We start from the raw sequence: 25,492 nt of genomic DNA, 5'->3' as shown, positions 1-25,492 counted from the left end.
CTAGATTCATTGCCAAAGAGACAGAATGTGTAAGCCCCCTGAAGGCAGGCACTTTGCTTTGCTCACTGCATGACACATGGTAAGTACTCAACAAATACGTGGTGAAAGTGAAGGTGTTAGTCGCTGAGTTGTGCCCAATTCTTTGCGACCCCATGGACTGGCCTGCCAGGCTCCTCTGTCCCTGGAATTCTCCAGGCAAGAATACTGGAGTGGATAGCCATTCCCTTCTCCAGGGGATTTTCCTGACCCAGGGATCGAACTCAGGTCTCCTGCATTGCAGGCAGATTCTTTATCGTGGTGAGGGGATACTTAACCAAAAATTCACACGCCTTCCCTGTCTCGGGCACAAGTCTCCACTCGTAGGTTTCACCTGCTTCAAATTTATCAAAACAAAACAAAAAACCTCTGCTTACACAAACTGAAATTCTGGCTGTGTAGCACCAACGGAACCTCATGGGAGTGTGGGGGGGTCTTCTGCCACAAATTCCAGGCCCAGGAACACAGAACCAGTCCTCCCCCGCACCGCCTCGCCGCTACTCACCCCCATCCCTCCCGCCCTACCCAGTAATCCTGTTCTTCAAAATATGCCCGGGACTCAAGTCTCCCTCCTGAAGGGGTCATCCTCATTCTAGAACGGAATTCTCGCGTGAGTCCGAGGTGGACATTGACCCTGGCCACTTGACCCTGCTCGTTCAGGAATCTGGGCCACTCCTCGTCACTGGCACACTTGGACCCGTCCACTTAAAGCCACTCTTCCAGATCCCAGCTCCATTCACAGCCCAGCAGTCCTGAATCCTAGCTCACACCTTTCCAGGTGTCCAGGAGTCTGAGCCCCCGCCCCTTCCAAGATCCTAGTGATCTCCACTCAGGGTGCGCTAGTGACCCCTCGGCCCCTGACAGCGACCAATCCACTGAGGCCCTGGAGTCCAGGCCCAATTCCAACTCGCCAAATATTTAGGAATCCTAGCTTCAGCTTTTATGGGACCCCGGTGGCCTAGGCTCCAGTCCAGCAGGGATCCAGCGGTCGGGGAGGGGGCTGGACGTCGCCCCCAACCCCTCCCCTCGGCTGCGGGGGCAGCTGAGCCAGAGGTCAGGCTGCGGTGGGGAGGCCAAGAGGGGCGGGGTCAGCTGGGATTGGGAGGGGAGACAGACGCGTGGGCGGCTGGCAGAGGGAGGGAAGGACCCGCAGAGAGGAAAGAGAAACTGGGCGAGCGAGGAAGAGGGAAAGTGAGAAGGGGAATCCGGGAGAGGAGGAAACAGCGGTCGTGGAGGGCCACGGAGAGAAAGAGAAAGAGATTGTAAGGGAGAGGGAGAGACGGGGCGAGCCAGCGAGGGAGAGAGAGAGAGAGAGAAAAGGGGATGGAGACTTAAAGACGAGAACTCCGTGGGTCCCAGAGAAAGAACTGGACAGAAACAAGAAAGACTGGGAGAGAAAGTGGTATGCGGGGTGGGGGTGCTGCAGAGGAGAGAAGGAGCGAGGGAGAGACGGGGAGAGACGGGGAGAGACGAGAGATTCGAGAGCCAGAGACGCGGAGACAGAAGGTGAGACTGGAGAGAGAGAGAGACAGGGTAAGAGGAAGAGAGATCGTCTGAGGAAGAGACACCATCAGAGACAAAGAGACAAAAAGGGTGTGGATGAGCAGGTGAGAGCGGAGGGCTATGAGAGGCCGCCCCTGAGAGGCGGCCGAGGAGGGGGACTGGGGCTGGATGTCCCAGCACCCACCCTGCCCTCGTGTGCTCTCTGCCCTCCGGACCCCAGAGCTGGTAAGTCCCCTGGCTGGGCTGCGAGGAGCTGCCAGAGTGCACATTCCTGGTGTCCTGGGACTTGGCAAGGATGTTTTAGGGGTGCATGTGGGAGGAAGGGCAGGAGACAGGTAGCTGCGGGGGGGGGGTAGCCCCGGAAAGAGTCAGGGAATGAAGGGTTCCTGAGCACAGAGAGGGTCAAATTCCTGGCCAGAGGGCAGGGGGGCAAGAATAAAGGGGCCCCTATTCTCTGTCCCAGGCTACAGATGACTCCCCCCGCCCCGCCCTCCCCACAGCTGCCAGGGCCGCCCACCTCTCTTGGCATCACTCTTGGTATGCGGTCCCAGGCCAGGGCCTCCCCCAGCACCCCCAGGCTTCAAACAACAGGCTCTTTCTCCCCAGCCTCCTCCGACCTGCAAGCCCCTGACCCTGTCTCTGTCCCCACCCGGGTCATCTGCAGAGAGAGGCTCACACAGCTCCCTTTTTTCTCTCCCCAAGCCCCCAATGGAGGACGGTAGACCTCGGAGCAGCCTCAGCCTAGCCAGCAGCGCCTCGACCATCTCCTCGCTCGGTGGCCTGAGCACCAAGGTGCGACTTCTTGGTGGGGCTGGGGAGGAGCCAGGGGTGCTCTGGGCTCCCCGATCTTCCTATTTCCAAGCCCTGCTTTTGGCACCACCCAAGGGACTCCGGTTGTCAAGAGCAAGGATCTTTAGCAGTGGGGTCTGCCAGACCTAGCAAAGTCCCAAATTGCCCACCCGCCAAAGCTAGGAATTCAGAGGCACTCCCAGCTGTCCCCACCCCGTGGTATTTTCCTAATTTGAAGCCAGACTAACAACCCTGCTTGACTCTGGTTGCTAGGATAAGGCCACTCCCCAGCCGTGACCTCCCCCCGGCCCCAGCCAGGAGCTCAGTGTCTACTCTTATTAGGGACTAAGAAATCCTGTCTCTAGCCATGCCATCTCCCCGGTTCTGAAATCTGATAAAGGAAAGACCTTTCTCTGACCATAAGGCCTCATGCGGCCCAAGATACTTGCCGCCCAAATCGTCTTCCCAGACCAAAGTTCAGTGACATTCATTTTCTTGTCCTCCAGCCCCTCCCCTCACTCATTTCCAGCTTCCCAAGTTCAGATTCTGTAGATTTGATTCTGACCTTCGTCAGTGCCATTGCCAAGGAAGGGCATCCTTTGGGAATCTGGCCTGGGATATCCGTGGGGATGGGGTTGGGGGGGTGGCATCTATCGAATGGAGGGATTTGGAGCTCGTACCACCACCCTGGATGTTGTCACTATGGAATTCTATTCTCTGGCAAATCAAAGGTGTCCTTTGATTCCAGCTGACCCATCACCAGGGACCCAGCCATGTTGCTGGTTCAGATCCCAAAGGCTTCGGATCTCCATCTCTGGCTTTGGTGGCTAAGGGCAGGCTCTCCTTGGCAATGGACCCTTTATTCCCAAAGTCCCTCCCTAGGTGTCAATGGCCTTTTCCTTGACTCCAGACACCTCTCTCCACCCATGGAAAGTGTCTCTTAACTCTGCACTGTGCACATACAATTCTAATGCCCAAACTCAGCTCCCTTCTTGACCAGGTTTCTAAAGACAGCTGAGCGAGGGCCTTGGGTTGCCTGGGTCCCACCGCATGCCTTCCCAAGCCCATCCCAAGTCCGCGTTCACTTCTGTCCTCCTTGTCTCCTCAGAAGTCCACCCGGGCAGTGAGCAAGGTGCACGCCTTCGGCAAGCGGGGCAATGCGCTCAGAAGGGACCCCAACCTCCCTGTGCACATCCGAGGCTGGCTTCATAAACAGGTAGGGTGAGTGACAGAAGGGAAAGGACCCTCCAAGTGATGCCAGAGGCTGTGCCTTTGGCTGTCCACCATTTCTCTCCTTCCAAGTCTCCAAATATGTTTTTTCCTGATCCCTGCTACCTCCCTTATTCTGTCAACTCATTCATTCCTGCCATAACTACTTCTTGAACGTTTACCCTGTGCCAAGCCCTGGGGCACATATCATGTAAATAAAACAAACAAATATCTAGCTACATCCAAGATGGCGTGGATGAATAATAAATTAATGTATATAAAAACGGATTCGATGATTTCAGATGGTGGGAAATGAAGCGCTGTGAAGAAATAACACAGGCTTCCCCAGTGGCTCAGTGGTAAAGAACCCGCCTGCCAATGCAGGAGATGCAGGTTTGATCCCTAGGTTGGGAAGATCCCCGGAGAAGGAAATGGCAACCTACTCCAGGATTCTTACCTGGGAAATCCTGTGGTCAGAGGAGCCTGGTGGACCACAGTCCATGGGGTTGCAAAGAGTCGGACACGACCTAGTGACTGAGCAGGAGGAAATAACATAGGCAAATGTGCTGGAAGGCGGCTGAAGGATGAGAGCTTTTGACTGTTGGTCAGGGAAGGTGTCTCTGGGGAGATGACATTTGAGCTGAGAATTATATGTCAAGAAGGATTCCACTGTGTTAAGATCTGGGGAACAGAGGGAATCTGAAAGCAAAGGACCCTGCAGCAGGCAAAAATTTGGTGTTTGGTGGGAGCTAAGGTGAGAGAAGGAGGAGCGACAGGTGGCAAGGAAGGATTCTCTAAGAGTGGTCCCAGAGCAGCAGTATCAGCATCACCTGGGAACTTTCTAGAAATACAAATTGTCAGCTCCCACCCCAGATCTACTGAGTGGAGAACGCCAGGGGAGGGAACCAGGGGTCTGTGTTTTAGTAAGCCCTGCTGCTGATTCTTATGTGTTCCGGAGTTGGTGATACCTTGTAAGGCAGCAAGTTAGGGTAACGCATTTCAGATGTATTCTAAGTGTGACAGTCATCTCTGTTTTGAGCAGGGACTCACATGATCTGATTAATAATTTTAAGGAATCATGAGTGGGGACTTGCCTGGTGGTCCAGTGGCTAAGACTCCTCACTCCCAATTTGGGGGCCCAGGTTCCATCCCTGAACTGAGAACTAGATCCTACACCCCACAACTAAAAATCCCACATGCCAGGATGAAGATCAAGAATGTTGCAGTTAAGACCTGGCACAACCAAATAAATAAGTAAAAATAAATACTTTTTAAAAAGATCATGCTGCTCCTGTGGGAAGGGATGGAAGAGAAGAGCAGCACGAGGTTGGAGATGGATTAGTTCTGGCAGAGGAAATGGGGAGATGCAGGGTATGGCTCAGCATCACCTTCCTGACCTCTCTGTGTCTCACATGCCATATTAAATGCGCCAAGTTATCCTACAGAAAGCTGCTGCCAGTGTGTGGTGAAGTATCTTTCTGTCCCAGTCTTCCTGTAATTTCTCAATCCCCGAATGATAGATGAGAAACCATGAGGTTCCTAGTGGAGAAATGACTTGCTTAAGGGCACAGTGTGAAAGTGCTGGGGTTAGGAGTCATACTCAGGTCCCGCTGTGTCTAAAATCTATGTCCCCTCAGCTGCAACCCACTGGTTTCCAGTTCTCCACCTGAATCTGTTACATCTAATATGTCTCTCTTCTCCTCCCCTTTCTGTGGGTCTTTGCTTCCAAGTGTCGCTATCTCCACCTTTTTCCCGCCCCTCTCTACTTCCACTCTGTCTCCCCAGGACAGCTCCGGGCTCCGGCTCTGGAAACGCCGCTGGTTCGTCCTCTCTGGCCATTGCCTCTTCTATTACAAGGGTCAGTGCCCCAGCTGGCATGGGTGGGCGGGGGCCCCCCTCCCCGTCTCCCTTTCCTCGAGTCTCTGGGCCTCCAGGTCTCTGTGTGATCCATTATCCCAGCCTCTCTTTTGCAGACAGCCGCGAGGAGAGCGTCCTGGGAAGCGTCCTGCTGCCCAGCTACAGTATCAGGCCAGATGGGCCAGGAGCTCCCCGAGGGCGGCGCTTCACCTTCACCGTGAGTCCCTTCCCCAGTGGGAACTAAGGCACTGGGCAGTGGGGGCAGGCATGCAGCATCCAGTATTGGAGATAAAAGACTTTTGCCAGGGTCCATGGCATCCTTCTTTTTGGAGGGCTCGATGTCCCAGTCCCCCAGCGCTCTCTTCTCGCAGGCAGAGCACCCGGGCATGAGGACCTACGTTCTGGCTGCTGACACGCTAGAGGACCTGCGGGGCTGGTTACGCGCGCTGGGACGGGCCTCTCGCGCGGAGGGGGACGATTGGTGAGTGTAAGTCTAGGCCACGCCCCTGATCCTATACCTCCAATCTGGGCTAATCATCCCAAGCTCCTCCCCTTGAGACCCTGACACCTTCAGTGTCCAATCACTAGTCTTCTAGCTAAGACGACTCCGCCCTTCAGGTCCCACCTCCAGGAGACCATCTCCAATCGGCAAAAAGTATCTCTCTGTAAGCTCCGCGGACCACTTTGTCTATCAATATTCAGTTCAGTTCAGTTTAGTCGCTCAGTCCGGTCCCACTTTTTGCGACCCCATGGACTGCAGCACGCCAGGGTTCCCTGTCCATCACCAACTCCCGAAGCTTGCTCACACTCATGTCCATGGAGTTGGTGATGCCATCCAACCATCTCATCCTCTGTCGTCCCCTTCTCCTCCCGCCTTCAATCTCTCCCAGCATCAGGGTCTTTTCCAGTGAGTCAGTTCTTCTCATCAGGTGGCCAAAGTATAGGAGTTTCAGCTTCAGCATCAGTCCTTCCAATGAATATTCAGGACTGATTTTCTTTGGATTGACTGGTTTGATCTCCTTGCAGTCCAAGGGACTCTCAAGAGTCTTCTCCAACAGCACAGTTCAAAAGCATCAATTCTTTGGTTCTCAGCTTTCTTTATGGTCCAGCTCTCACATCCATACATGACTACTGGGAAAACTACAGCTTTGACTAGATGGATCTTTGTCAGCAAAGTAATGTCTCTGCTTTTTAATATGCTGTCTAAGTTGGTCATAGCTTTTCTTCCAAGGAGCAAGTGTCCTTTAATTTCATGGCTGCAGTCAACATCTGCAGTGATTTTGGAGCCCCCCAAAATAAAGTCTTTCACTGTTTCCATTGTTTCCCCATCTATTTGCCATGAACTGATGGGACCAGATGCCATGATCTTAGTTTTTTGAATGTTGAGTTTTAAGCCAACTTTTTCACTCTCCTCTTTCACTTTCATCCAAAGGCTCTTTAGTTCTTCTTCACTTTCTGTCACAAGGGTGGGGTCATCTGTGTATCTGAGGTTATTAATATTTCTCCTGGCAATCTTGATTCCAGCTTGTGCTTCATCCAGCCTGGCATTCCGAAGCATGATGTACTCTGCAATATAAGTTAAATAAGCAGGCAGACAATATACACAGCCTTGACGTATCCTTTCCCAATTTGGAAGCAGTCCTGTTGTTCCATGTCCGGTTCTATTCCATGTCCATCAATACTGCTCCCCCAGAAATCTCCACCCCGTGAGGTTGCCACCTAAACGATGTCAGATTAAAAAAAGGAAAGGCTCTAGGCTGTCTCTGTCTACTTGCCCCATTGTTCGGTCTGGAGATGCATAGTTTGGTCCCAGCGACCTGGGTGGACCTTGTGGCGTTGCACGAGATACTACTCAGGCCTCAGTTTCCGCATCTGCAAAATGGGGACAACGGTTGATAGTGCACTACCTCCCTTTTTTTTCTTTGTAGATTCCTGTGTCCTTGTTGGTGAAATGAGAATAAGGGCTGTTATAAGATTCAAAGGAGTGATGTCTTTTTTCTGTGTCCATTCGTTAGTGGGCAGCAGAGGTCATCTGCACGGCCCCAGACTGGGGAGGGCCCAGGCGGCCCCGGTGGTCCTCCAGAAGTGAACAGGGGCGTGGAAGAGGGGCGCGGCTCAGAATCACCAGAGGTGGCGCGGCTCTCCAGAGGTCGTGGCCGACCCGGGCTGCTCACTCCCAGCCCCACGGCTGACCTGCAGTCTGGACCCCGAATTCGGAGGACGAGGAGCCCAGAGTGAGTTGGACGAGGGAGTCTGGGATGAGAAGGTTCTACAGGGCTGAGCTTCCGAGGGCATTCTGAGGGCGCGGTGAAGGGCAGGGCTGGGACTGGTTAGGGGCGTGGCTTAGCGCTTTCTCGAAGGTGTGTGTGATTTGCTGGACGCTTGCGGGGTCAGAGTCTGCTGAGAAGTCCTAAGGAGGGGATGTCACAAAGAGGGAAATTATTCGGGATCGGGCTACGAGAGGAGGGTTCTGCTCCAGAGGGACAATGAGACACACTGAAGGGAGACACGTCTTTGAGGCTGACTCGATGTATGGAGGGATGAGGGAGCTCTTGTTGAGGCAGTTTGCCTTTTCTCTCCTCTCCACAGCCTTTTCACACCCCTCTCTCGTCCTCCCTCGCCTCTGAGCCTCCCCCGGCCCCGTTCTGCTCCAGCACGCAGACCTCCGCCCTCCTCTGGAGACGCAGCACCTTCTGCCAGACCCCATACCCCCCTGAGTCGCATCGATGTCCGGCCTCCCCTGGACTGGGGCCTCCAGCGCCAGACGCTCTCTAGGCCTCCCACTCCCCGCCGAGGACCCTCTTCTGAGGCTAGAGGAGGAAGGCCCCCCAGGAGTCCTCAGCACTGGAGTCAAGAGGCCAGAACACCGGTGAGCAGAGATGGCAGGGAGAGGGACTACAGCGCCCATATAGCCAGGGGACTGCCTTTCCAGGCCAGTCTCTAAGCCATTGGCCCCTGGGTATCATGGAGACTGTAGTTCAGCATAATCGCAGCTGGGTTCAGATGTGAAAGGGAGAGTGAACTTTATCGCCTGTCAGTTCTCAGGGCTGTCTTCAGGCGGGTCTTTGGCAGTTATTACCCCTTAAACATTATAGAATAGTCCAGAATATGCTCCTCTGATACAATACTGTGAGAGCAGTGTGCATTGCCTCTGGCTCGTGTGTCCAGTTTTCTCTTTCCAACTTGGCCACCTGCTATTTTCTCTGAGCATCACGGGATTGCAGCCCAGAAAACCCACAGCTAACCACAAATGTGAGAGTAAGAGTAGACTGCAACTTTCATTGGTCCCTGGGACTGTTTTCCAGGCTGTTCATTTATTATCATCCTGCGTGTCCCCACGGTGGCACACAGCTGGAGAAAAGATAGTTGAAGTTCTGGCGACCCAGTTCTGAACCTCAGAGAGTCTCCTATGGCACTACAATGCCAGACACATCCTTTCTATATCTGTTATTAAGACATGCCAATTTCTAAACATCTCTATTTGAATATTCCTCCCAGGCCCACTCTGGAACCTCCACATATCTCCAGCTCCCTCCAAGGCCTCCTGGGACCCGGGCTTCCATGGTTTTATTGGTAGGTATCCTGGGGCACCTTGAATCTGCCAGAGCCCCCTCCCATGCTTTCTTTGCTATAGTGAATGTCATCTCATTGACTAGTGTGCCTAGAGAAGGCTGGGCATTTCAAGGTGCCTGCATAGGTGCTATGTTAGTTTCCTATGGCTCCTGAAAACTCAGTGGCATATGTATACAGAATATCTCTCCACCATTCACACAGTCTTCTTGTTCTGTCGCTCAGATGTGTCCAACTCTTTGTGGCCCCATGGACTGCAGCGCGCCAGGCTTCCCTGTCCTTCAACTCCTGGAGTTTGCTCATACTCATGTCCATTGAGTCAGTGGTGCCATCCAACCATCTCATCCTCTGTCATCCCTTTCTGCTCCTGCCTTCATGTCTCTCCCAGCATCAGGGTCTTTCCTAATGAGTCGGCTCTTCGCATCAGGTGGCCAAAATATTGGAGCTTCAGCTTCAGTATCAGTCCTTTCAATGAAGATCCAGGATCGAGTTCCTTTAGGATTGACTGGTTTGATCTCCTTGCAGTCCAAGGGACTCTCAAGCATCTTCTTCATCTTTCCTTTGAGTCTTAAAGTTTTCCCATAGAGATTTTGTGTGCTGTTAGTTAAGATAAGGCTGATAGTTTTCATAGTTATTTGAATGGTGTATTCTTATGTTTTAAAAATTATTTTCTATTAATAGTTATTGATGATGTAGAGATACTGTTTATAACTTCCTTTTACATCGGGCATCCTTGCTGAATTCTCTTGTTTGCTCTAATAATTTTTAAAGTTTTTTTTTCTTTTAATAATCTTTTCATTCTGTTGATTTTCAGGGCAGATGAGTGCATCATCTGTAAATAATGATGGTTTTATCATTCCCCTTCCTACCCTTACACTTTTCTTTTTCTTAAGCTACAGCATCTCTCAAGATCTCTAATACTGGTAAACTGTCACAGTGGCAGTGAGCATCCTTGTTTTATTCTCAATCACAAAGGAACTGTCTAAATTTTCTCCGTCAGTTATTGTATTTGTATAGTTATTTGGTAGCAAAGCCCACTAGATCTTCCTAAAGCCAAAAATCTGGCAATTAGTCTACTGAGGTTTGCTTTGCTAAAGCTTGGAACAAAGCTAATAAGGACAAGGGGTGCCAGCCAGTAGAAATAGGGCTCAGCTCAGCACTGAGCTACAATGAGGACTTGTTTGGGCATGTGACCCCCAACTTTTCTCTTTCTCCTCAGCCAGGACCCCCTCTAGACTCAACCTTCCATCAAAGCTTGGAGACAGATGTAAGCACTCCTGATGCAACCCTTGTTGAATTCACAGAATTGAGGATAGAATGTTTTGGAAGGTGGGAGGGTGGGCGGGGTGAAGAGCCATGTCTGGTCCATAAACAGCTCCTGTCCTCCTTTCTCCAGACTCTGTTGACCAAGTTGTGCGGGCAGGACCGGCTCCTGAGGAGGCTGCAGGGGGAGATAGATCAGAGGCAGGAGGAGAAGGTACAGGACTCTGGGACAGGGGAGGGAGGGACACTTGGCCTCTCCACCTGCCCTTAGCCCATCCTGACCCGCAGGATACAAGGGGATACCAGAAGCCAGCTTTTCTCTTGCCCTGAGGCTGGGTATGGTTTCAGAAGTCTAACCGTCTTCTCCCTTGGTGCAGGAGCAATTAGAAGCAGCTCTGGAATTGACCCGACAGCAGCTGGGCCAAGCAACCAGGGAAGCTGCAGCTCCTGGGAGGGCTTGGGGGCACCAGCGCCTCCTGCAGGACCGATTAGTCAGTGTGAGGGCGACTCTCTGTCACCTGACCCAGGTGAGCATCTGAGAAGGGGCATACCCCAGGACTCTCCAAGTTGTTACTAAAGGGAACTTTCCCCCAAAGACTCTTGGGAGGGTAGTTCTTGAGACTCCCCCTCCGTTTGAAACCAATGATCTTGACAGTCCTAGAGGGTGAGGCGCAAGCAGCCAAGAAACAACCGTATTTAATTTAGCCATTTAAGGGGGGTGATTTTGATATGGACCTCCTGGCTTTGAATCTCAGCTCCCACTCACAGCTGCTGTGTGACCTTAGAAAAGTTACTTAACCTCTCAGGACCTTAGATGCCTCTTCCGTAAACTTGAAATGATAAAAGTAATATTTACTTCTACGGCCATTGTGAAGATTTCATAAGTATATGTAAACGAATCACAGAATATTTAACTTATGCACGTAGTATATGGTAAGCATTACTTGTGTTAGCTGTAATTATTGTTATTGTAAAATGGAGACATTGATAGTACCTACCTCACAAGAATTAAGTGAGAGCTAAGAACAGTGTCAAGTAAATGTGCCAAATAATGTTAAGTAAGTGCCGAATAAATGTTAGCTGCTCTTGTTATTATTGGTACTGGCAAAGAAGTTTCTGCTGCCCAGTGGGGCATAATGTGGCTTTGTCTGTTCCAAGGATTCATTAGATCTGTGGACTCTGTCGCCCTAGAGGAGTGCAGAGGTAATCCAGAAGATTCAGGAAAAGCTGTTCTGTCTGCACTAGCTGTTCACTGGAATGGCAGGTTCCACACAGATGCTGGGGTTCCCAGTAGTCTGAGCAAAGAGGCCCTTGGGATTGTAGTCCATATAGCCCCAGGGGACACTTCCTCCTGCTCAGCTAGGAAAAGATAGAATGGGGAAAGATATGGTGGGTGGGCATGCTAACTGAGTATCTCTCTTTTTCTGGAACCTGAGGAGCGAGAGCGTGTTTGGGACACGTACAGCGGCCTGGAGCGGGAGCTGGGCACCTTGAGAGAGACCCTTGAGTACCTGCTGCACCTCGGGTCCCCCCAGGTACACCCCTGCCCCAAGCCCCCAAGCCCTGCCTTGCTCTCCCAAGTTCACTCGGTCATCTCAATAAATGCAGGAAAAACAGTTATAAAATGTAATATCCTTTCAGGGGCTTCCCTCACAGCTCAGTTGGTAAAGAATCCGCCTGCAATGCAGGAGACCCCGGTTCGATACCTGGGTTGGGAAGATCCCCTGGAGAAGGGAAAGGCTACCCACTCCAGTATTCTGGCCTGGAGAATTCCATGGGATTGCAAAGAGTCGAACACAGCTGAGCCACCTTCACTTGCACTTTCACTTCCAATATCCTTTCATGATAAAATCTCTCAGCAAAGTAGGAATATAAACTACTTCTTTAACCTGTTTAGGCATCGATAACAAACCTACAACAAAGCATTGTTGTCGACAGTGAAATACTGAAGTCTTTCCCCCAATATTCAGAATAAGACCAGGATGTATATTATTGCGAGTTCCAGTTAGTGTTGTACCAAGGATCCTAAACAGTACAAGTGAGTCTAACAAATAAGTCAAAGGTATAAGGACCAAAGAGGAAAAAGTAAAGTTGTTTTTACTTACAGATGACAAAATTGTGTATGTAGAAAATCCAAAATAATCTCCAGATAAACTGTTAGCATAAGCAAATCCAGCAAGGTAACTGAATGCAAAAATAATGTATAAAAATCATCTTCCTGTATGCTACTCCAGTATCTTGCCTGGAAAATCCCATGGGCGGAGGAGCCTGGTAGGCTGCAGTCCATGGCGTCACTAAGAGTCGGACACGGCTGAGCGACTTTACTTTCACTTTTCACTTTCATGCATTGGAGAAGGAAATGGTAACCCACTCCAGTACTCTTGCCTGGAGAATCCCAGGGATGGGGGAGCCTGGTTGGCTTCTATCTATGGGGTCGCACAAAGTCGGACACAACTGAAGCGACTTAGCGGGAGCAACAGCAATGTTTACAATTAACATAAACAAATTAACTATCTGAAAGAAGTCTAATGAAAGATATGCAAGACATCTACCCTGAAAGCCACAAAATGTCATTGAGAGAAATTAAAGAAGGCCTATATAAATGGAGAGAGGGACCATGTGCATGGATAGGAAATATACTAGTATAAAGATGTGGTCTCCGCAGATTGACTTCCCCAGCGGGGATCTGCTGGCCCAATACAACATGTGGAGATTGACAAGCTGACTTTAAATCGTATCTGGAAGTGCAGAAGGCCGAGAGTAAGCCAAGGCAGCCTCCAAGAACAAAGCCCGAGGACAGACACAACTGGATAGTGTCTGACTTTAAAGCTACAGTTAACAAGAAGGCAGTGTAGTCCTGACACAAATTTAGACAGACTAAAGGGATAGAATATTCAGAAACAGACTCATATTTACTTATATGGTCGCCTATTTACAACAGAGGTAACAGTGCAGAAAAAGACAATATTTATGATAAACGGTAATGGGTCAGTAGAATGGGGAAATTTCAGACCCTTTCCATGGCTTCTCGACTTTAACCCTCCTTGCATTTTCCCTCCTTTGAGTAACAGATTCCTTTCCTCTCTCCAGGACAGAGCATCTGCTCAGCAGCAACTGTGGATGGTGGAAGACACGCTGGCAGGTCTGGGGGGCCCCCAGAAGCCACTTTCCAACACTGAGCCTGACTCCCCATCCCCCGCTCTCCAAGGCGAGGAGTCCTCAGAGAGGGAGGTGAGGCCACACACATCTTTCCCACCTCCAGTTTCCTGTCCTGTCTGCCCCTGGCCTAACCCGCTACCCACTCACCTCTTTCACCCTTGGTCGGCTAGCCAACCTCAGGTACATGTCCTCTATTTCCTTATTTGATATTATGGTCATAGTCCAGAGGTGTGCTGGACCCACAACACAACAACTTGGTGAGTTGCCAACAGCTCACAAGGTCCCATTGCCTGCATCTCAGCTCCACAGTGATGACATGTCGGTAGCTTGAAATTGACTGTGGTGGGAGTATTTACACTATGGAAATTGGCAAACTGCTGCAAAGGAGGGCTCTTTTCTTCCAGAGGGCATTTGTTAAACATTTACCAGATAGCACTGATCTTAATCCCTCCCTTGCAGGGTTAATTTAAATATTTGCTTGCAGTTTATTTTGGTTTTTCTAAATAGACATTCACATCTGTAAACAATAGGATTTTGGTTTCAACCCCAACCCCCAATTCCTTACAACTTGTTATTCTCACACATTGGCTAGAATTGCCATTTGTTGTTGTTTAGTTGCTAAGCCGTGTCCAGCCCTTTTGTGACTCCATGGACTGTACGTAGCACACCAGACTCCCTGTGGGATTTCCCGAGCGAGGATACTGGAGTGGGTTGCCATTTCCTTCTCCTGCAGGGCTCTTTAGAAAGAAGACATTGTGACTAGAAAGTGCCTGACATAGAGTAAGCCCTCAGGAACCAGGAGCCATTGCGGTCATAGCTGAGTCGAACAGAGGGGATTCAATGAGAGAATTCTGGTAAAGTAGTTAACACCATGCCAGATGCATAATCATTATAAAACCTCACACGTGGACCAGTGTGGGAATCCCTGGTGGTCCAGTGGTTGGGAATTCACCTGGCAGTGCAGGGGACATGGGTTCTATCTCTGGTTCGGGAGGATTCCACATGCTTTTGGGTGACTAAGCCCAAGTACTCCAACTACTAAAAGTCCGTGCCATCTAGAGCCTGTGCTCTGCAACAAGAGAAGCCACGAGAAGCCCATGCACGGCAACTAGAGAGTAGCCCCCACTCGCTGCAACTAGAGAAAGTCTAGGCAAAGCCACAAAGGTCCAGAAAAACCAAAATTAATTCATAATTGAAAAACCCCCCTCACAGGTTATAAAGACTTGTTATATGCCAGGCACTGTTCTAAGCGCCTTCCTTGTATCCATTCGGTCCTCATATCAAAAGGGTGAAATGCCTACACACAAATGCCTACCTTCAGTAGAATCCCTTCAGCCACAAGCACAGAGAGGGAAAGTAACTTGCCCAAGGTCACACAGCAAGCAAAATGGCAGAGCTGAGGTCTGAAAACAAGGTCTGGCTCCCGGTTTTCAGTCTTAATACTACTTATGTAGTCTCTGTACTGCTACGTGCTTGAAAACTGTAATCCTAGTGATCTATTATCCCCTTTCTTGACCTCCCCAGAGCCTGACGGAGTCCTTGGAACTGAGCTCATCCCGGTCCCCTGAGGCTGATTGGGGGAGGCCCCCAGGGGGCGACAGAGAGCTCTCCAGCCCTCGCTCAGGTGAGCATATGCGGTTGGGAAGGACTCACTCGGCATTCCGCAAGCTCACCACATCCTCACCCATCCTGTTCTGCTCCTCCAGGAATTGGATCTCCAAGGGTCTCCCGGGCTTCCAGCCCCGAGGGTCGCCGCCCCACTTCCCCTCAGCCAGGAACCAAGGTAGGCAGTCCATCCAATCTCCTTGGGTCCATTGTAACCCTTTGCCCACCACGGATCCCCTACTTTTGGGGAAACATGTGGGAGAGGAGCATTCTAAGCCACACCCCAGAGCAGAGAGAGATTTGCGAAGAGCACTGGGATTGAATTTTGTCTCTGCCACTTCTAACCTGTGTGACTTTGGGTTGGTTAAGAAACCTCTCTGCCTCCATTTTCTCATCTGCAAAATGGAGCTGATAGCAGTGTCTACCACCCAGAGCTGATGTGGAGAGTCCAACTAGATGAATGCCCCTGAAGTTTGGAAGCAGTGACTTCGAGCAAGCACTTCATTCATTCATTCATCCATAATTCATTCAACAGATATTTATTAAATGCCCTCTTTGCTATCTAATAAGGTAGCCAGTAGCCACATGAGGCTATTTAAGTTTAAATGAATTTAAATGAAATAAAATAAAAAATCACCTTCATTTGAGGAGTTCAGGTATACAGGAGATACACGTGGCCAGCAGCTACCCTGTTGAATAGTGAAAATATAGAATATTTTCATCATTCAGGAAAGTTCACTCAGGACCCAAATGTGAGCAAGATGAGAAAAATCATCCTTCTGTCATGAATCTGACATTCTAGTGGGAAGAGGCAGATAATAAATAATTGTGAATTATTTTATGTAAGTGCTAAATAAATAAAAACAGCCTGGGGAGGGGATTTGGAATATTGGCGAAGGGATGGAGTTGTGAATGTTTTGGTCTGGGGAGGCTTCTGTCAGGGAAGGAGCCCTGGGGATGTCTGGTGGAAGAGTGTTAAGAGGCAAAGGGAAGAGTATTTGCAAAGGTTCTGAAGAGTCTGGTGTGTTGGAGGAGCAGCTAGAAAATCAGTGTGGTTGGAACCGAGTAACCGAGTAAGGGGAAGTGGTTGCTGATGAGGACAGAGAGGCAATAGGGGCAGATCAGACCCGGCCTTGTGGTCCAACATGAGGACTTTGACACTGGGTAAGCCGGAGCCATGCAGAGTTCTGAGCAGAGGAATGGGAGTTTCCACAAATGGAGACTGGCGCTCTCTGGAGGCCACTTGGGGGAGTGGACTGTGTGGATACCGCCTGAGTCATGGTTGAGGGGGCCAGTGGGATATTTGAGGGGGACTGATAACAATTGTTTGCACTAACTTAGAAGTGGCGACATCAAGAGGGAGTCAGATTCTAGATATACTGGGTTTTCAAACTTTTTAAAAAACCCTTGGGACCTCAGACGCCATTTTTGTTTTTGTTTTGGCCACCCTCCACCAGCTTGCCTGTTCTTAGTTCCAGGACCAGGGTTGGAACCCCAGTCCCGGGCGGCGAGAGCGCCAAGTCCTAACCACTGAGCTTCCAGAGGTTTAAAATGCAAAATTTTGCAGATTCTAGGCTGGTAATTTGGTGCTTATACTGTGTACTGTGTGTGTCTGGAGCAGCGTGTGTGTGCGTGCTAAGTCGCTTCAGTCGTTTCCAATTCTGTGTGACCCTATGGACTGCAGCTCGCCAGGCTCCTCTGTCCACGAGATTCTCCAGGCTAAAATACTGGAGTGGGTTGCCATGCCCTACCCTGTCTGGAGCACATGCTTCATCAAATACATTACCATTTCTCTAATAAAATGTATGAATCTGCATATGAAATGGGATAAAGGCTATAAATAATATCGCCATTTAAATGTCAAGCTAAAAGCAGAGCAGTAAATTACTTAAGTGAAGGAGTCAGTGGAATAAAAATAAATGATAATATCAGCTGCTTTTTTATTTCTCAGGAAAAGGTTTAGTAAACATGTCACACATCCAAGTACAAAGGAAGCCAAGAACCTAACTATTCACACGCAGTGAATGCACATGCCATCTGGTGGCTTGAGGACTCTGGGGACAAAGGTCACTGGTCGGGCCAGCAGTGCCATCATCAAGTTGGACATAAGGAGCAGGACCAGGGGTGGGGCTTCCTGAGGATGAAGCAGGTGACCTCTGTAGAGTTTCTGGCTGTGTCATCTGTTGTTTTTTTTTTTTCCCCCAAGCTGCTTACTTCCCCAAACAGGGAACGGAAAGTGCCAAGTCCTAACCACTGGGAATTCCCTTGTCAGCTCCCTAATAAAGGGTCTTGTCTGGGCCCTGTCCTTTTAATTGAGTACACTGGTTAGAGTCTCTTGGTTGCTCATAAACACAAAGCCCTGAAGGTCAGCAATGAACTGACTGCTCATTTCATCATTTTGTCTGTGGGGAGTTTCCACTCTGTAACCCCAAGGTCATCAGCAGCATTGCTGTAATCTTCTCCCATTTCAGAATCTCAAGCCACAGCCTTAGTTTCTTTGTCTCCCAACCAGTGCCCACCAGGCAAGTCATTGCTGGGACCAGTGGGAGCTTCCAGTTTTACCTGATCACCTTGGGTAAAAAGAGCAAGGATCAGGAACTTCCCTGGTGGTCCAGTGGCTAAGAGTCGTGCTCCCAATGCAGGGGGCCCAGGTTCCATCCCTGGTCAGGGAACTAGGTCCCGCACGCCACAGCCAAGAGTTTGCATGCCCAGACTAGGAGACGTCCCATGTTGCAACTAAAGTTTCCATGTGACACAGAGAAGATCGAAAGTCTTGCAAGCACAAATCATTGGGGAATTCAGGGGATAGCTCCCAAGCAACCTGGGCATGTTGGGGATGGTTTTCTGGAGGCAGACAGACCTTGAAGAAGGAATCCATGGCAAAGAATTTATCCATGGCAAAGCAGGACAACAGCTGGTGTAAATGTCTAGACTGAAGTGGGGATTTAGGAAGCCAGGGCTTCTATTAGCCTACAGGATACCTTTTTGTGAATTAGAGACAGGCACCCCCTTCTACGTGAGCAGAACCTGGAGCCATCAATGGAGGGCTCAGCCCTTGGGCAGTGAGCAACCCATACAACTGCACATGGCCTCTTGGGAGCACAGAGCTCTGACCTCGGAATGCCATCCCCCAACTGAAGGGTAGTTCAGTTCAAGTCAATGAATTTCTCAGACCCTTCCTAACTGCCAGGCCCTACAAGGCAAGATTGCCCAGACCACGTCCTGTTTTCAAGGATCTACATTTCTGAGTTTGCCAGTGTAGTGAATCTCTGCATCACAATCTCTAGTTTAAAAAAAAAAAAACTCTGTTGTTGCTGTTATTTCTTTTGGCTGTGCCACGTTGCATGTGGGATCTTAGTTCCCCAACTAGAGATTGAACTGGCACCCCCTGCATTGAAAGCACCCTGTTTTCCTGTGGCTTCCCACATCCTGAAGGTGGCAAACAGATCCTGCAGGAAAAGTATGGCTGCTGGACTTGGCAGGACCATTCTGATGCCCACTGAACTATCAGCAGATGACCAATCCAAGCAGTGTCAAGAGGAGTTGCTGTTTCTCCCTTTCTCCCTAAACTTTGACGAGTGCAGGAAGAAATCCCAAATTCTCTTATTTGTTCAAGATTCTGATCTTCTAGAGGCCAGCCCTGGTGGAAGGTGTTGGGGGACCTGCCAGGAATTATTCCTGCTGCTGGAGTCTGATGGGAGAGAGGCATAAATGCAATCCTCACACGCATCTAACAGAGTTAAGCTGTTTCCTAGGGGTCTCAGCATTGGGAAGCCTTTTAAATGTCAGGTAAGCAAAAGAGTTGGACATGACTTAGCGGCTAAACGAGGACAACAATAAGCTGTCTGGATGAATGAAGAAACTCTGGCTGTGTAGGAAACAGTACTCCAAAGGGGAACAGGCTATGCATGCAAAGGCATGGAGGGGATAAAGGAAAAAGCAGCTGCTTTGTATAGGAAACAAAGCTGCATTTATTCCCTAGTGGCTCAGACGGTAAAGAAGCAGCTTGCAATGCAGGAGACCTGGGTTCTATCCCTGGGTTGGGAAGATCCCTTGGAGGAGGGCATGGCAACCCACTCCAGTATTCTTGCCTGGAGAATCCCATGGACAGAGGAGCCTGACGGGCTACAGTCGCAGAGTTGGATACGACTGAGCAACTTAGCACAGCACAAGCAAGACAGACCTCTTGTAAGATAGAGCCGATCTGAGCAAAGCGAAGAGTTGATGTCATATGGCGTAGAGTTGGGGACACGGGTGGGCTTGTGAAGCCTGGAGTGTTTTACGATAAAAGGGGGAAGCTTTGTGTCTGTTGCTGATTGGCTGATTTTCGGAAACGCAGGGCCTGCGCTGATTGGCTGGCTTATAGGGCGATGGAATGCCAGTTAAGATTGCTTATTCGAATAGGTTTAAAAGCTTTTCTGTTGCTTCCTTACTATCAGGTGGAAACCAAATACTCAATCTGGCCTTTCTTAGGAAGAGAAGAACTATTTTCAGTGGTGTGTGTTAAGGATTGCTGAAAAGTGTTCGTCGTTCAGTCGTGTCCGACTCTTTGCGAGCCAGGCTCCTCTGTCCATGGAATTTTCCAGGCAAGAAAACTGGAGTGGGCAGCCATTCCCTTCTCCAGGGGATATTACAGACCCAGGAATCGAACCTGCATCTCCCGCATTGCGGGCAGATTCTTTGCCATTTGAGCCATTAGGTTGGGGCTGCACCAAATAACATCTTGGGGGACTTCCCTGGTGAAAGTCCAGTGGTGAAGATCCGGCGTTTCCAATCCAGGGGGTGCAGGTTCAATCCCTGGTCCGGGAACTAAGACCTCACATGCAATGTCGCTCGTCCAAAAAAAAAAAAAAAAAGGGGAATGTCTCCTCCCTCAACCCTGTGGGCAGCTTACATACAGGAGTGGTGCAAGGGGGAGCCAGGAATTTCAGAACTGATCAAGGAAAAAGATATGACCACTAGGTGGCAGTAGCACAAAGAGTTTCAGTTGGTCCACGGCTGACCGGTTTGCTCGTGGAATAAGTCCCTCACAGCAAGGGACCCTCCAGAGGTTACTGCGTGGGGGCCACGGCCCAGGAGGAGAGGGACCGGGGACAAGGGGACTCCCAGGAGAGAAGAGATTGGAGAAAGGACTTAAGGATCTAGGTGATGTGCTTAGCAAAAGAGGGCAGTTTCCTAAGGCCAGCAGCCTGTTGAGGGCGTGGGTGGGGCTTTTATAGCTACAAGTTAATCCTGCTTACCGCTAGCAGATGCTGGTTACAACTTCAGGAAGAATTTAAAGCAGGCAGGCTTCAAATGGCTAAAAATATCCGCCCATGTGGGCTGTCTTTGAAGCAAGTGGATGTGTAAAAGTTTCAGTTTGGCCCTGGAGGAGACTTTCGGGTCAGCGTCTAGCCTGTTGTGAAGAAGTAGGTGATACAGGGCCAGGGAACTCCCTGGCGGTCCTGTGTTTAACATTCTGGGCTTTCACTGCAGAGGCGCAAATTTGATCCTTGGGAACAGAGATCCCACAAGCCCTATGGCTTGACAGGAAAAAAACAAAAACATAGGGCCAATTTCCAGGGGGGCATGTGACCCAGGATCGATCAAATCAAAGCAAGTAAACTGCAGTGATTGGTCCTGCAATAAGCAACAGATCCAAGCTGTCTGCCTAGAATTTTCTAACTGGAGACTGCAGTCAAGAGTTCTCTCCCCACCCCCCTTCCCTTTGTTTTTTGCTTAAACAATAAAGGTATTGTGTTGCAGTTCTGTAGGCTAGAAGCCTGAAATCTAGGTGTCCACAGGGCCACGCGCTGTCTGGAGGCTCTAGGGAAGGATCACTTCCTCAGCTTGTGGCATCATGACTTCACCTGTCACATGGCATTCTCTCTGCGTGCATGTCTGTGCCCAAATTACCCCCTTTCCTGAAGGATAACACACGTTTCCTGCTCCGTTGGCCCCTTTTCTGCTCAGAGCATCCCAGATGTCCAACAGCCTTCCTTCATTTTATCCCCTCTCTGTCTCCTTTGTTTTGACTGGGCAGCTTTTCTGCTGAGCTGGTTTACTGGACTCACATATCACATGCCTGATCTCTTACCAAATGGTTTTCCAGCCACACCCTTGGCATTCTCTTCAGAGCAAGCTTCTTTGCAAAGGAGATAGATTGAGAACATTCCAGATTTCAAGTTCTCCTTCCATTCATCCCCATCCTCTTGCGTTTTGAGTTCCTAAGGCTCTAAGCCCAAGATCAAGGTGTCATCAGTATCATACTTCTGGAAGCTTCAGACAAAGTTCCCTGGCTTGTGGCAGATAACCACAATTATCACAGGACACTCTTCCTGTGTGTCTCTTCCCTCTGGTTTTGAGGGCACTAGAGAACTTGTCGAGTCCTCCTTCAGGCAAACCCAAAGTGATCTTCTTAATGATCTTAGTTACACAAGAAATCTCATCCTTCATATTAATGTTTTCAAAGCTGATTGAAACCAGACTTATTATTATTTTTTTTAAATCATGAGCAAACCAGCGTCCCAACTACTACTTCCAAGAGACTTGTTATGTCCAGAGAAGAGTGGGTGTTGATCAGGCTGGCACTACAGGTTCCAATAGAGCAGCTGGTGGGCTTGAGGCCAGACAGATGGGTAGCAACCAGTCACACAGGAACTGTAACACCTTTGTCCTGAGAGCCTTGTGGGATATGGAAGGACTTGAGCATATCCAGCAGAGGGACAGCCTGGGCTCCAGGTGTAGAAGTAAGTTCTTGAGATCCAGGGCTGAACTTATTGGGAAGGGCAAAACACAGGAATTCTCCAGGCCAGGATACTGGAGTGGGTAGCCTTTCCCTTCTCCAGGAGATCTTCCCAACCCAGGGATTGAACCCAGGTCTCCCCGCATTGCAGGTGGATTCTTTACCAGCTGAGCCACAAGGGATGCCCAAGAATACTGGAGTGGCTTGCCTATCCCTTCTCCAGGGGATCTTCCCAACCCACGAATCGAACCAGAGTCTCCTGCATTGCAGGCGGATTCTTTACCAACTGAGCTTTGAGGGAAGCCCACGACAGAGGAGGCTGAGAGGTTCAGGGAAGAGAGAAAAGAGAGGCCATGGTTGGAATCTCTAGATGTTTCTCATCTCCCCAGGTCCCCCTGGCCCGGCCCCGGATGAGTGCTCAGGAGCAGTTGGAGAGAATCCGAAGAAATCAAGAATATGGACGGCCTCTCCCTCGCCCAGCCTCCCCCCGGCTCCTCACCCTGGGGAGGACGCTGTCCCCAACCAGACGCCAGCCTGATGCGGAACAAAAAGTGAGGGAAACAGGGGTGGGTCAGTGAGGCGGCAGTGGGTTCTCAGTTCCTGGTTGGAGCCTCAGTTTTCCTCTCTGTAAAATGGGGATTTTTTCCTTCCTCTATATCAGGTTTACTTGTACCTGTTTTCAATTCAGCATCCTGTCTCCCTTATCAGTGGAGAACAGGATGGGCCAGAGGCAACATCTCCATCCTCACCAGCATTCTCACTCCTCTGGGAGGAGTGGGTTTTAGAGCTGGATTGGAAGCCAAGTTTTCCTGTTCAGTTACTACGCTGTCAAAGGCAAAGAAAAAAAATGTATTTACTGCCATGAAGATCACACTGCCAATCTGAAGATCAGACTGTCTGGGCAGGATGGTTTTTTCACTTGTTTTTTCATTTTGGGCTGTGCCACTGCACAGCTTGTGGGATTTTAGGGCTTGGGTTCAGTCCATGTTTGAGGACTTGGCCGTGGGAGCGCGGAGCCCTGCCTGCTGGACCACCAGGGAATTCCCCATGGATAGTTTCATCTTAAGACTCTTCTAGGAAGGAATTAGACAAGTGGGGTGATTTTGGGGTTGTGATTGTTTTTGTAAATGGGGGGCATCTCAAGTCTGCTGAATATCAAACATTGATCTCTATGTCTAGCTAGTTTTTCGGGGGCAACAAGTTCATTAATCATTTATGACAAAAGGAATGTGAATTTGGAGGGTCTGTTTCTGGCCTCGTCACAGGGGGCTCATCTGTGAATCTTGTCGATGAAAATTCTATTAAAATCAAGTTAACAAGAAAAAAGGGGACTTTTATTTGAGCCAAACAGAATTAGAACTTGGGAGAGAGACTCTCAGAAAGTTCTGAGAACTGTTTCACCATCTGTTAGAAGTCAAGAGGCACACTCGTGTCTGTTTTCCAGACAAAAGATCGAACATCAAAATGACATACTGACAGGACTTTCCTGGCAGTCCAGTGGTTAAGAATTTGCCTTGCAATGCAGGGGACGAGGGTTTGATACCTGGTCTGGGAACTAAGATCCCGCATGTCTCTGGGCAACTAAGCCTGTGCGCCACAACTACACAATCTGCTGTTGTTTAGTTGCTGAGTCATGTACGACTCTTTTGCAACCCCATGGACTATAGCCTTCCAGGCAATCTTCCTGACCCAGGGATGGAACCCGCATCTCTGTTGAGCAAGTAAGTCTCCTGCGTTGGCAGGCAGATTCTTACCACTGAGCCGTCAGGGAAGCCCCATGCACTGTGACAAAAGATCCCACGTGATGCAACTAAGATCCCAAGTGCCACAACTAAGACTTGATGCAGCCAGACAAGTTAAAACAAAGAAGCAAAATAACATAGTGATATTCTACCTAAGCTTCACCAAGGACACATAGTCTAGGGAAGCACATGCAGAGGCAGCAGCAAGTTACTGTGATCCCCTGCAGAACTGTGAAAGAAGCTGTTCTTTTAAGAAGTTACACTGGTAGTGTCAGAAGAAAGGGAAAAAAGAAATGATCTCCAGAACAGAGCAAGCACCGCCAACTCTGAGGAGCTCTGGCTAATGTGTAATCCTGGTGCACACTGCCCATTAGGGATGGAGGAGCCCCAAGCAAGCGCACAGAGGGACTGTGATCTTTAATTTTCCTGTCCTGTCTTAAAATATCAATTTCACATCATTCAGGCTTATCTAAGTCATATGAAGAAGCTGTTTACCAGAATGGGGAAGTGGTTAGGGGTGGTGGTGGTGATTTTCCAAACTCTTACCTCTTTCCCAGGAGTTCAGGTAAAGTTAAGAATTAGCAGTGTCTTTGGGGCAATTTTATCCTCTGAGCCTCTTCACCCTCAAAATGAGAACATGGGAACTTCCAGGGTGAGGAATTCTAATGCCCCCATTCCTTTGCAGCCTGTCCTGGGACACTCAGGAGCCCAGAAATGGCTCCGAAGTTCGGGGTCCTGGAGCAGGTAAGGAATTGGAGATCGAGGCAACAACGAAGGGAAATAAAAAAGAGGAGGGGAGTAGTATTACTGTTAATGTCTTTTGAGTACTAAAGTACAGATCGCAGAATCTTTTAGAGTCGCTTGAGTTCTTGGGGAATCAGAAAACTCTAGTTCGCGGGGAGAACTGCAGTTCCTTGTTCTATATCAAACTCCGCCCCGCTGTCAGGAAATCGGAGAAGTTTTCGGGCAACTGAACTACAAATCCCACAATGCACGCAGGCTTCTAAAAAAGAGGGTCGCTCCACGTTTAAAATCCTTTAGAGACACGTGCTAGGGACTACAACTCCCAGAAGGACACGCGCGGCACTGTGGCCTCTACTGTACTGGCTAATTGAAGTTTCGCCCAAACTCTTTTTTTCTAGTCCAAGGAACACCATCCCTTATTTGCTGACATCCGAAGGGCACCGGGAGCGAGTCCTCAGCCTCTCTCAAGCCCTGGCCGCTGAGGCATCGCAGTGGCGTGGAATGATGACAGGTGAGAATGAGCTGGGGACTTAGGACACCTAGGTTTTAGGGATGGGGGGGTCGGGGGTCTGGAATCTCAGGTCGTGATGGGGAGGGGTCTGAGGGCCCCTGGGAATCCTTTGTCTTGATGAGGGAAGACCTGGACAGGGCTTGGGAGTGCTAGATTCCAGGCAGGAGGAGGCTAAGGTGCAGAAGTGCTGAGTTTGGGAGAGCAGGGGGCAGGGAGGCCGGACTCCTAGATTTGAGAGGAAAGGCCTGGGGGCGGAGGGCGGTGTCTGGACTTCTGGATTCCTGAGTTTGCCATTCTCATTCCCCATCCGTCCTCTCCAGGTGGAAATTTGGACTCTCGAGGGGACCCTCTTCCCCCTGCGCCGCCACCTCCGTTAGATCCCACGCCCCAGGCGTCCTCACCCCGAAGATCTCCTCCAACAGCCAATTCCTGCTCCACGGGTTTCTCCCCCAGAGGTAGTGGGCGCGGCGCAGGCCCCGCCTCCTGGGAAGAGACCTGGGATTCCGGGCCGGCCCCTCCAGCCCGGACCCCCGACGAGGGGGCGTGGCCTCTGAGGGTCACCCTGCTGCAGTCCAGCTTCTGACCCGCCCAGACGTGGGAGCCAATCAGAGCGTGAGGGCGTGGCCTGGACGGACCACCTGAAGATCTGCAGCCTCTCTTCTCCCGTGACCTAGAAATGGTTTCTGTGGCCAAAGTTTGCTTTTCCCGACACTTGTCCAAATTTAGATTAAAACTTTGAACTTTTTAGTCAATAACTTTTTGTCTGTTTGAGGTTGTGAC

The 25,492-nt window shown here is 50.0% G+C and overlaps 1 protein-coding gene across 4 annotated transcripts; it reads left to right on the top strand.

The window, feature by feature from the left end:
- PLEKHA4 (pleckstrin homology domain containing A4) lies at positions 1,145 to 25,467 on the top strand. 4 transcript variants are annotated; one of them, XM_018062740.1, is made up of 21 exons: positions 1,150 to 1,643; positions 1,760 to 1,764; positions 2,242 to 2,331; positions 3,437 to 3,544; positions 5,323 to 5,395; positions 5,511 to 5,611; positions 5,766 to 5,875; positions 7,410 to 7,628; positions 7,984 to 8,263; positions 8,893 to 8,967; positions 10,184 to 10,231; positions 10,361 to 10,441; positions 10,605 to 10,754; positions 11,664 to 11,762; positions 13,318 to 13,458; positions 14,911 to 15,010; positions 15,093 to 15,169; positions 22,105 to 22,266; positions 24,143 to 24,201; positions 24,600 to 24,712; positions 25,033 to 25,467. In XM_018062740.1, the coding sequence occupies exons 3-21, from the start codon at positions 2,248 to 2,250 to the stop codon at positions 25,293 to 25,295; spliced, it is 2,343 nt and encodes a 780-aa protein (XP_017918229.1). In that variant the 5' UTR covers positions 1,150 to 1,643; positions 1,760 to 1,764; positions 2,242 to 2,247; the 3' UTR covers positions 25,296 to 25,467. The 4 variants fall into 4 exon arrangements, with proteins under 4 accessions (XP_017918230.1, XP_017918229.1, XP_005692747.2 ...); XM_005692690.3 differs by having other exon boundaries at positions 1,150 to 1,764; XM_018062739.1 differs by lacking the exon at positions 10,184 to 10,231 and having other exon boundaries at positions 1,150 to 1,764.

The sequence above is a fragment of the Capra hircus genome, chromosome 18 (genome assembly GCF_001704415.2).
Source record: "Capra hircus breed San Clemente chromosome 18, ASM170441v1, whole genome shotgun sequence".
Classification (NCBI taxonomy): Eukaryota; Metazoa; Chordata; class Mammalia; order Artiodactyla; family Bovidae; genus Capra; species Capra hircus.
This window is presented reverse-complemented; position numbering and strand designations above follow the sequence as displayed.

Coding starts and splice junctions, on each gene's coding strand:
- PLEKHA4 (XM_005692690.3), top strand. CDS start 1,708: ATGTCCCAGCACCCACCCTGCCCTCGTGTGCTCTCTGCCCTCCGGACC. Junction 1,765..2,241: donor CCCTCCGGACCCCAGAGCTG/GTAAGTCCCCTG, acceptor TCTCTCCCCAAG/CCCCCAATGGAGGACGGTAG. Junction 8,264..8,892: donor GTCAAGAGGCCAGAACACCG/GTGAGCAGAGAT, acceptor TATTCCTCCCAG/GCCCACTCTGGAACCTCCAC.